This window comes from Oncorhynchus kisutch, linkage group LG8 (assembly GCF_002021735.2).
Source record: "Oncorhynchus kisutch isolate 150728-3 linkage group LG8, Okis_V2, whole genome shotgun sequence".
Lineage (NCBI taxonomy): Eukaryota > Metazoa > Chordata > Actinopteri > Salmoniformes > Salmonidae > Oncorhynchus > Oncorhynchus kisutch.
Window position 1 is genome coordinate 7,980,571 of NC_034181.2, and position 12,403 is coordinate 7,992,973.

Sequence of the window (12,403 nt, forward strand, 5' to 3'; positions counted from 1 at the left end):
ACAAAATGGGGGGGGGGTCGGTGTAAATAGTGTGGATGGCCATTTTATTGTATTTTTTGTAACAGTATTTTCTATTGGAATTTTCACCCATATTAAGAGATACAACAACAGAGACAAGAAAAACAGCACCCACTTACACATCTACGTGCATATATATACACATATATACACACACATACATATATATACACATACATACACACACATACATATATATACACATATATACACACACATACATATATATACACATACATACACACACATACATATATATACACATACATACACACACATACATATATACACATATATACACACACACACATACATATACCCATGCATATACACACATACACATACCCATGCATATACACACACATACATACACACACATACATATACACACACATACATATACCCATGCATATACACACACATACACATACCCATGCATATACACACACATACATATACACACATACATATACACACACATACACACACATACATATACACACACATACACATACCCATGCATATACACACACATACATATACACACATACATATACACACACATACACACACATACATATACCCATGCATATACACACACATACACATACCCATGCATATACACACACATACGCATACATACCCGCACGCACACACACACACACCCATACATACGTACACCCTTTTCCTCTCCCCGCTCGGTGCTTCTCTCACCATCATTGTGTGTCTCAATACATACATTTAAACAAACTTACAAACAGAAATTAAACCAAAAAGCTCAGTTTAAACCAAGAGGTTCCACACATGGAACGTACAGTGTAGTTCTGAAAATACATAGATCCCCGCCATTCTAAGAGAATCCTTGCAGCATAATAGCTGATACCTCAGGTTCTAGGTAATTTAGATAAGGTTCCCATGCTTTGTAGAACTGGTCTGTTTTAGAATGCAATGTCAGATATTCCAGAGGCACCCATTCAAATAGTATCTTATGCCAATCTTTAATAGAAGGAACCTTATCACTAATCCACTGTAAAAGGATGTTTTTACTCGCTGCGAAGGTAAGGATGTTGTAAAGCCTCCTTTTACCCACAGAAGTAACATGCCTACTAGGGAGATCCAACAGTAAAGAAACTGGGTCCAATTCTAGACCAATTTCTTGCAGAACACCAGACCAGGATCTTTGTATTTTGGTACATGACCATAAACAATGTGTTAGGGTGCCTGTATCAGTTTTTGCATTTAAGACACTGAGGGTAAGAGGAAGTGGGGGCTAAAAGCATGTCTGCGATTTGGGGATATATGCAATCTGTGTATTATTCTTAATTGGATTGCTCTAGTACGATTACATATAGATATTGTTTTTGCATATCTCCAAATGTCCTCCCACATCTCTTCGTCAATAGTAACAGACAATTCTTTCTCCCACACTTGTTTCACCCTCTGTGTGTTGACAGCAGAAAAGGACCTTAAAGTATCATAAAACAGACTTACAGACATTTTCCTTTGTGGGAAAAAAAGCATTATTTCAATGACAGACACATCAGGGTTACCAATTAAGGTGGTGCTCTTCAGAATATAATGTCTTACTTGTAGGAAGCGGAAAAAGTCCTGCTTTGGGAGTCGATATTTCTCGACCATCTGCTCAAATGACAACAAAATCATATCAGCAAATAAGTCATTTAGCCTGCGTACGCCCTTATTAAGCCATAAGTTAAAGCCAGCATCTAGCAATCCTGGACTGAAATCTGGGTTGTTAAGAATTGGGGTAAGAGCAGAGGTTAGTTTGGACCTTCCCAGGAAGCATTGAACTGACCTCCATACTTTGAGTGTTTTAAGTGTAACGGGATTATTGCAGTGATCTTCTACAGACTTGAAACTTCTGAAAAATAAAAGATCCTGTAAGGGGTATTTTGAAAGAGAAGTCTCAATGTCTAACCAAATAGAGGAGTCATCGTTTGTGATCCAGTCAGAAATATAACATAGGTGGGCACACCACTGATAGAACCTGATATTGGGCAGGTCCAAACTGCCCATAGAACTTGGCAGCTGCCATCTTAAGTCTTGGCTTGCGTTCACTCCATATAAAGGAACTTAGCCATCCATTTACCTCCTTTATTACCTTATTGGAGAGTAATACTGGGATCATTTGGATTGGGTAAAGTAGTCTAGGTAAAATGTTCATTTTCAAGAGGGATATTCTACCCAACCAAGAAATCGGGAGAGAGTTCCAGCGCTCCAGATCCTGTCTTATTGTATCAAACAAGGGAACAAAATTGGCTTTGTACATTAGCTGGAATTTAGGAGTTACAAATATACCCAGATACATGAAACCTGAGGGAGACCATTTAAAAGGGAAGGGGGGAGAAGTATTAGGTACAGAGTGTAGGCTACCAAGTGACATAGCCTCTGACTTAGTAAGGTTAATCTTGTAGCCTGAGAATTCGCTGAATAATTCAATAATATTAATAAGAGATGTAATTGAAGTCTCGGGACTAGAGATGAATATCAGGACATCATCAGCATACAAGCTCATTTTATGGTGAACATCACCAATGAGCAGCCTCTGTATAGCAGGCGTTACCCTGATGGCCATTTTATTAATTGTTCAGCAGTCTTATGGCTTTGGGGTTGAAAGCTGTTAAGGAACCTTTTGGACCTAGACTTGGCTCTCCGGTACCACTTGCTGTGCGATAGCAGAGAGGACAGTCTGGAGTCTCTAACAATTTTTTGGGCCTCCCCCTGACACCGCCTGGTATATATGTCCTGGATGATATGAACCTTGGCCCCAGTGATGTACTGGGCTGTACGCACTACCCTCTGTAGCGACTTACGGTCGGATGCCAAGCGGTTGCCACAGCAGACGGTGACGCAAACGGTCAGGATGCTCTCGATGGTGCAGCTGTAGAACTCTTTGAGGATCTGAGGACCCATACCAAATCTTTTCAGTCTCCTGAGGGGGAATAGGCTTTGTCGTGCCCTCTTCACAATTGTCTTGGTGTGTTTGGACCATGATAGTTTGTTGGTGATGTGGACACCAAGGAACTTGAAACTCTCGACCCGCTCCACTACAGCCCCGTCGATGTTAATGGTGGCCTGTTCGGCCCTCCCTTTCCTATAGTCCACGATCATCTCCTTTGTCTTGCTCACTTTGAGAGAGAGGTTGTTGTCCTGGCACCACACTGCCAGTTCTCTGACCTCCTCCCTATAGGCCGTATCATCGTTGTCGGTGATCAGGCCTACCACTGTTGTGCCGTCAGCAAACTTGATGGTGTTGATGGTGTTGGAGTCGTGATTGGCCACACAGTTGTGGGTGAACAGGGAGTACAGGAAGGGACTAATGGCCCCCAGTGTTGAGGATCAGCGTGGCAGATATGTTGTTGCCTACCCTTACCACCTGGGGGTGGCCCGTCAGGAAGTCCACGATCCAGTTGCAGAGGGAGGTGTTGAGTCCCAGGGTCCATGAATATCAAATCAAATCAAATTTATTTATATAGCCCTTCGTACATCAGCTGATATCTCAAAGTGCTGTACAGAAACCCAGCCAAAAACCCCAAACAGCAAGCAATGCAGGTGTAGAAGCACGGTGGCTAGGAAAAACTCCCTAGAAAGGCCAAAACCTAGGAAGAAACCTAGAGAGGAACCAGGCTATGTGGGGTGGCCAGTCCTCTGTGCCGGGTGGAGATTATAACAGAACATGGCCAAGATGTTCAAATGTTCATAAATGACCAGCATGGTCGTATAATAATAAGGCAGAACAGTTGAAACTGGAGCAGCAGCACGGTCAGATGGACTGGGGACAGCAAGGAGTCATCATGTCAGGTAGTCCTGGGGCATGGTCCTAAGAATATCTCTGTGTTTATGTGTTTATCATACCTCCAACAACATTGTGCTCTCTCTCTTTGGGTGTTCTCCAGGACTATGCTCCTTTTCTCTCCTGGTTCACTGATCCGTTTGGAGGGTCAACCCATGTTGCGACGCTGTCATATCACAGATTACGAAGATTCCGGTGGGGGGATTCTGGTGGGGGGATTCCGGTGGGGGGATTCCGGTGGGGGGATTCTGGTGGGGGGATTCCGGTGGGGGGATTCTGGTGGGGGGATTCCGGTGGGGGGATTCCGGTGTTTGTGTGACACCACTACTTCAGCGTTGGAACCGATCATCTGCTACAGCCTGATTGGAGGGCTGCTCCTCCACTCTATTCTCTCTCTACTTCAGGAAGAGGTTTTCCTCAGCCCTCATCCCAACCTCCGGGGAATCCAATTTACACCACTCTTCCGCCAGACGCTGCTGTTACCTATGGTAATATTACAGCTGACCCAGGCACAACAGCTACCAGAGAGAACCCCGGAGAAAGCTAGTAGCGCCACATATCGGTTTCTCAGTGCAGCAACCAGGAACAAATATTTTGTATGAATCTTTAGCTCCGCAGCCTTCCGCCCACCACTCCCTCCACACTGATCCAGGATCAGCCCTGTGTTATTGAGCCAGCAGAGACAACTCATAGAGATAGATAGAGGACTCCATTGAGAGTTTCCACCATTTTAAATTAGTCAACTGGGTGGGGATTCTTATGAGATGGGAGCAATTAGCCAATGATCTGAGCATCGTCTCATCAAATCGGGTTGCCAGCCAGTGGTTAGTAATTGGCTTTATGCTATATCACTACCATCTAGTGGCCACAATAAATTAATGACACACAAGATTTGGTTCAGGACTCCAGCACTGTTGGAGATGGTAAAACACCAATACTAGCTTTACACTTTTTCAAACACAAAAGAAGAAGAAGGTTGACTACTTTAAAACTTAGATAGCCTCAATGGTGCTGCAGTTATGGCAGCCGGCGAGAGCATTGCAGCTTTGGTTGAGCTGTGTACCAAGAGAGAGCAGAAGGTTTTTTCTGCCACGACGGGAGTAGAAGTTTGGGGGTTGTTTTTTTTCTCCCTGTGTGTCGGCCACTGCTCATTCTCTCAAAATGTTGGCGCCCGGAGAACACGCGTTTCCGACGTGAGCAGGACGATTATGAGAGGGAGTTACGCTGGGGCCGCAAGCAAAGTCAGGAGAAGAAGAATGTTGGGAAAGGGGCACAGAAAGGTGGATTTCTGAGGAGAAATTGAGGGTTAAGAGGAAGATGAGGTTGAAGAGAATGAGAAAGGCACAAGTTGGATTTTAATTGGTGGAATAGGGCGATAAAAATGGAGATGGAGTTGTTGGAGGAGATTGGTGTCAAGTGCAAACGGAATGAGCCGTGAGCCAGACTGAGTTCTGGACGTGGAAGTGAATAAGGACGAGTTAAATAAGGTGGAAGGTGTGGTGAAGAACTCGGCACCTGAGCCTCAATGGACATGAGAAGAATCTGGTCCAGACATTTTTGGAGAAAGTGGATCCTTGCCTTTTGGCAGATCCATTTGTGGTTTCAGGCGGGATGAGAAAGGAAGTTGGGTGTAGTTGAATCAGTGAAGGTAACCTAGGTAACCTGTAATTTGATTTGTGATATTTGTTTATGTTTCTTCTGACCAGAAGGAGCGGGTACCATTGGAAGCAGTGCTTTCTGGGGTAGTGTTAAGTGTGGAGGTGGAGCCATTGAAGTTGACGATTCCTGGTGTTTGTGATGCCTGTCGACACAGCCCCTGTGATGAGCGTGGTGAAACAGAGGAGTCACTATCAGGCCTTTTGAGTCAGAGTCTCTACCAGACAAAGTCATGTTAGGATACATCAGTTATCATCAAATCAAATCAAATGTATTTATATAGCCCTTCGTACATCAGCTGATATCTCAAAGTGCTGTGCAGAAACCCAGCCTAAAACCCCAAACAGCAAGCAATGCAGGTGTAGAAGCAGTTATCCTGCTAGAGCTTCTGTTCCGAATCCACTGCAGTGTTTCAGGTGCCACGTTTATAGTCGTGTCACAGCGGTGTGTAGGACGGAGTGTCCAAGATGTGGAGGAGCGGTGTGCAGGAGGGCATTGGGATAGAGGATTGTGTCATTTCAGTGGATAAAGTTTGTGTGTGTCATGTCAACAGTAGGGGTGTCCATGTTGCTGGGGATCGGAAGTGTCCGGTGAGAGAGAGAGACGCAGGTTGAGGTGGCTAGAGTCAGAGTAGTGCAGAAGGTGTCGTATGCTGAGGGACTGAAGAAGGTAGAGGAGGATGGGGTCCTGGGTGAGGGATCCTGAGAGGATGCCTGTGAATAGTAGATATGTGCCAGCACAGAGGGATAGGCCAATGAGTGATACACTATATATACAAAAGTATGTGGACACACCTTCAAATTGGTGGATTCGGCTATTTCAGCCACACCTATTGCTGAAAGGTGTATAAAATCAAGCACACAGCCAATCAATCCCCATGTACAAACATTGGCAGTAGAATGACCTGCTGTTTTGCAGCAACTCCATATTCATGCCCTTGATTTTGGTATGAGATGTTAGTCAAGCAGCTGTCCACATACTTTTGTTCATGTAGTGTATATGCTTCAGCAAGATTGACTTCTTAGTGTCCAAATCAATGGTTATCAACTGTACCGCAGTTTCTGCAGAGAAATATTTGGGTATATGAGATTTGACTTCAGAAGAGTTACAGGGTGTGTGGTGCCCTATCCTCCCAGGGCATTGGCATGGTGCAGGAACAGATAGGGTCAAAGTAATGGAATGGGATAGTGTTTTTTAAAATTGATTGTAGGGTTAGTTGGGTGTTTTTAAATTGTATTTCTTTATAGCCTCTGCCCTGTTATTAAACATGATAAATAACCTGAATAGAGTGTATGTCTTGTCTGTCTGGATCATTTCCTCTGAGTCCTAATGTAACCTGTTCATAAAAGCAGCCAATCAACAGCTGATCACCGCACTCGGTCTTTGGAAAATAAGTTCCTGTGATTTGGAGAAGACATGTGTTTCTCGAGTCTGTCTAATTTCTGTTTTTTTTTAAGACAGTTATTGATTTACTAATGACTTGCAGCAGGTACACATTGAAATATTGTTTTCAAGTAACCCACCACTAGACAATACTGGACATTTCATTGTTTATGTATCATTGAAGGAGCAACAGACACAGCTACATATAAGCCAAACTAAGGTGTCTTTTCATACCTTAAGAGTTGAACCTGTATATTTACAGTGTAAAATATCCACACAACTGCAAATGGACGAGTTAAAGTTGATCTTATACGATCTTCTCGTACACAAATAAAACATCCCTTCCTGACATAAACATAAAAAGTCTAAACGTGAGAGAAAACACTAGCAAAAAGCACAAAAGAGTAATAAGGTGAGTCATGTCCAAGGGGAAAGGCCTTAACAGCACACTGTGGTGTCTATATGTGAGCTCTTCATAGCCAAGGCATTGACCAATAGATACTCTCTTTACTAACTAGTGAGGTGAACCTTGGTTGCAAGTGATCAAGGGAATGTTTAAAAAATATATATATTAGCATCAGGATCTGTGCAGTCGCTGAGGAGTACACAGGTGAATGACCATCTACCTGAATTACATCAATATTTCTCTCTGAAACTAATCATAGCCAAATTCTTCACTTTCCATCTTGTTCAAAGTGATCAAATTCAAAACATCCAACTGATTCTCATTCATCTCTCTCATCTGTCTAATGCTCCTAATGTGAGCCAGTAGTCAGTAATCATCCCCATTGGTCCTGGTTGGGTAATGAGAATGTGTCAGTGTCCTCCTGCAGCGGGAACGTGTCTGAAATGGCCCCCTATTCCCTATTTAGTGCCCTACTTATGATCAGAGCCATGTGGGTAAACAGAGTGTACAAAACATTAGGAACACCTGCTCTTTCCACGACAGACTGACCAGGTGAAAGATATGATCCCTTATTGATGTCACCTGTTAAATCCACTTTATTTAACTAGGCAAGTCAGTGAAGAACAAATTCTTATTTACAATGACGAGCCTACGCCGGGCCAAACCCTAACGACGCTGAGCCAATGGTGCGCCTCCCTATGACAATCTCCAATCACGGCTGGATGTGATACAGCCTGGAATCTGAACCAGGGTCTGTAGTGACGCCTCTAGCACTACGATACAGTGCCTTAGACCGCTGTGATACAGCCTGGAATCTAAACCAGGGTCTGTAGTGACGCCTCTAGCACTACGATACAGTGCCTTAGACCGCTGTGATACAGCCTGGAATCTAAACCAGGGTCTGTAGTGACGCCTCTAGCACTACGATACAGTGCCTTAGACCGCTGCGCCAATCAGTGGAGATGAAGGGGAGGAGACAGGTTTAAGACATGGATTGTGTATCTGTGTGTACAAGTCTTTTTTTATTTATTTACAATAAACAACCATACATAAACAAAGTAAACACATTTCAACAAACATCAATGACATCACACCTGCCGCGACCCACATGTTTTCATCGCAGCCATAGACTTCATGTACATCTCACAACCACACCCCCTAAGTGTGCCATTCAGAGGGTGACCGGACAAGACAAAATATTTCAGTGGCTATGAACAGGGTATGATAGTAGGTGTGGTGGTGGTGTGGGGGGGGGGGGGGGGGGGTTGCAAGTCAATATTAGGAAGTTATTATTAATGTTTTGTACACTCAGTGTATATTATGTAATAGGGAATAGGGTTCATTTCAGATGTAACCTAGGTGTGACATTGTGTGATGTCTGATGACGTCATCAGAACTCTTCGTGATTGTGTCTCAGCGGCTCCTGGCTGGGCTGAATGAAGACACCCTCCATAGCTTTCCAGTAGTTGTTCTGGTTGGCAGTGCCCATGCCATGCACCTCCCTCTGCCCGCGGATGGGGTGGCCGTACTGCTCGCCCGTCACGGTCAGGAAGGCGTCGGTGCCGACGTGCTTGAAGCGCACCGCCTCGTCCCGCTCCCAGATGGAGCCGTCACACTGCACCTTCCACACGTCCAGGTCATCCCCCTCGCCGTTCTCGCCGAACGCACTCACCTCCTAAAAGGTTGACGGACAGCATTGAGGGTTAGTGGTGTGTATTTGTTACCTGGTTGCGGGACGGTGACTAGCTAAAATAGCGTGTGTGTTGTATTACTTGACTATTGACAGCAGCCACCTAGGTGTGTGTGTGTGTGTGTGTGTGTGTATTCCCACTGCCTCTCTTACCTGGTTGTTGGACAGCGGCGAGCTGAAGTGGTGTGTGTGGAGGTTACGTCCCGTGGTCATGTGCGTGATGCGGATGGCCTGCCCACACTTGATGGGCAAGCCGCGTTGGCAGGTCCCGTTGGGCTTCCCCCGAATCCTCCAGTAACTGTTGGCGTCATCTGCACTCTCCACGCCCGTCACAGACTGCTGTCCACTGCCTACAGTTTAACAAGGAGTCAACAGCTTTACCTCAACCGCCATCTTGTCTTCATTCCCCTCTTCCTGGCCAGAGAGGTGGTGGGTATATAATTTGTGGAACGTTCCAACAGAAATCTGTTACAAAAACTTTGTAAAGTACAAGGTTGCCAACAAAACAACAGCATACAAAAGGTAGCACGACCAATTCCCCTAGCTGACGAAAAGGCATCAACTCACCACGTAGCTTACTCATAATGTTTGTCCATAGGCTACCAGAGTTAGGACATTTTTCAGAATAAACATTGGGAGTGAAAAACGTAATGAAATAGCCCATGCCCTTCCCAGTATCTTATTCTGCCGCTATACAATTTCACAAATTATACCACCCCCCCCCCAGAGAGGTATCAGTTCATATAGTATACAGCTGCCATCTAGCCTACCTGTTCAGGGAACAGTCAAGTAGAGTTTCAAAGCCTAAATGTGTAGCCTCAAGAACACAAAAGTAGCACTTGGTTTGAATAATTGAGGTCAGTTTTAATTCCACTCAATGACACGAAATGGCTGGCTACACCTGTAATAGCGTACAGTGTTACAGTTAAATCCCTCCTCCTTTGGGTTCTGTTGTGTATTAGACTACAGTACACCCGTGTCCGGTGCAACTGATACCTCTCTGGGGATGGCAAGATTTGCATGAACAGCGAAGCTTACATTTAGCTGTAAACTACACTAGGCTAGACCTCCTACTACCTTCTATGTCTCGATCAGTGGTAAAAAAAAAAAAAATATCCAATAGCGACACTTGAACGTAAGCACCTGCTTATTGTGTTGCTATAAAAATGTTATACGTTAGATTGATAGGATCCATTGTTGCAACAGTGTTCCCCCTCGATTGTGTTCCACTTGATTGAGACACCGTAGCGAGAGCGATTCTCGACTAATCTAGGTCGACTGCACATAAATAGCAGTCATATAGACTAACAGAGTGTATGGTTATTATATACTCATTTAAACGCTTTATAGATTTAGCTTAAATCTCTCCTTTTGACCTGTAGTTATGATATGTGGACCAACCGGTTTATTGCTTGCTATAGGTTGGGCTTGATGTATGTGTTCATTGATTGAAACACACCAATATTCTGATTTAACGACATTGATTCTTGGTCAATCGCCTAACTGAATTTTGGGATGAAGGTTTATGATGATGGCTTACCTGAGCCGTATTTGACATCATGGGAGTGCAGCCGAACGTTGTGTCTCGTGTTCAGCAATTTCACAAGTGAACCGCAGGTGACATAGTTGAACTCGGACTCCCGAGCCTGGCATTTGGACCACAAAAGAACGACCAACAAGGATTTGATGAAGCCGCGGAGAGCGTGAATGAATCCCATGTTTGTGTCTATGCGGACATAACCGAGAGCTAGAGGATGTGAAGCTCGAGGACAGGCACTTTCAAACGTTAATGTGGATGTAAACCAATCAGAGCATGACAAGTCCCTGAACACGGAAGTAAAGGAGAACACACGCTGTTCTGTGATTGGTTGAAGTACTTGTGACGTCACGTATATTGATAATACCTTTGGAAGGCGGAAATGAAAAGCTTGTTAGAAAACTACTGAGGATACAACACAATATTGCCTTTTGTCAGAGGAAAACAACACACGATTGTCATGTTGTTAAAGACTCTAGCGCTCAAGCCATAGATGGTTCTCTCTGCTACCGAACGGCAAGCGGTACCGGTGCACCAGGTTTGGAACCAACAGGACCCTGAACAGCTTCTTACCCCCAAGCCATGGGACTGCTAAACAAGGCTGCTTTCACTGACTCTGTGCACACACACTAGACTTCTACCTATATGTACTGTACATAGTTACCTCAATTACCTCGTACCCCTGCACATTAACTAGGTACTGGTACTCCCTGTATATAGCCATGTTATTATATCGTACCCCTGCGCATCGACTCAGTACTGGTACTCCCTGTATATAGCCATGTTATTACCTCGTACCCCTGCACATTAACTAGGTACTGGTACTCCCTGTATATAGCCATGTTATTACCTCGTACCCCTGCACATTAACTAGGTACTGGTACTCCCTGTATATAGCCATGTTATTACCTCGTACCCCTGCACATTAACTAGGTACTGGTACTCTCTGTATATAGCCATGTTATTACCTCGTACCCCTGCACATTAACTAGGTACTGGTACTCTCTGTATATAGCCATGTTATTACCTCGTACCCCTGCACATTAACTAGGTACTGGTACTCCCTGTATATAGCCATGTTATTACCTCGTACCCCTGCACATTAACTAGGTACTGGTACTCCCTGTATATAGCCATGTTATTACCTCGTACCCCTGAACATTAACTAGGTACTGGTACTCCCTGTATATAGCCATGTTATTACCTCGTACCCCTGAACATTAACTAGGTACTGGTACTCCCTGTATATAGCCATGTTATTACCTCGTACCCCTGAACATTAACTAGGTACTGGTACACCCTGTATATAGCCATGTTATTACCTCGTACCCCTGCACATTAACTAGGTACTGGTACTCCCTGTATATAGCCATGTTAATACCTCGTACCCCTGCACATTAACTAGGTACTGGTACTCCGTGTATATAGCCATGTTATTACCTCGTACCCCTGCACATTAACTAGGTACTGGTACTCCCTGTATATAGCCATGTTATTACCTCGTACCCCTGCACATTAACTAGGTACTGGTACTCTCTGTATATAGCCATGTTATTACCTCGTACCCCTGCACATTAACTAGGTACTGGTACTCTCTGTATATAGCCATGTTATTACCTCGTACCCCTGCACATTAACTAGGTACTGGTACTCCCTGTATATAGCCATGTTATTACCTCGTACCCCTGCACATTAACTAGGTACTGGTACTCCCTGTATATAGCCATGTTATTACCTCGTACCCCTGAACATTAACTAGGTACTGGTACTCCCTGTATATAGCCATGTTATTACCTCGTACCCCTGAACATTAACTAGGTACTGGTACTCCCTGTATATAGCCATGTTATTACCTCATACCCCTGAACATTAACTAGGTACGGGTACTCCCTGTATATAGCC

General features: G+C 44.3%; 1 protein-coding gene across 1 annotated transcript; it reads right to left on the reverse strand.

The window, feature by feature from the left end:
- Positions 1 to 8,275: 8,275 nt before the first annotated feature.
- On the reverse strand, positions 8,276 to 10,761 carry LOC109883243 (stromal cell-derived factor 2-like). Its single transcript, XM_020475270.2, has 3 exons — positions 10,505 to 10,761; positions 9,118 to 9,314; positions 8,276 to 8,949 (listed from the first exon to the last, which is right to left on the reverse strand). The coding sequence occupies exons 1-3, from the start codon at positions 10,680 to 10,682 to the stop codon at positions 8,665 to 8,667; spliced, it is 660 nt and encodes a 219-aa protein (XP_020330859.1). The 5' UTR covers positions 10,683 to 10,761; the 3' UTR covers positions 8,276 to 8,664.
- Between the last annotated feature and the right edge of the window lie 1,642 nt (positions 10,762 to 12,403).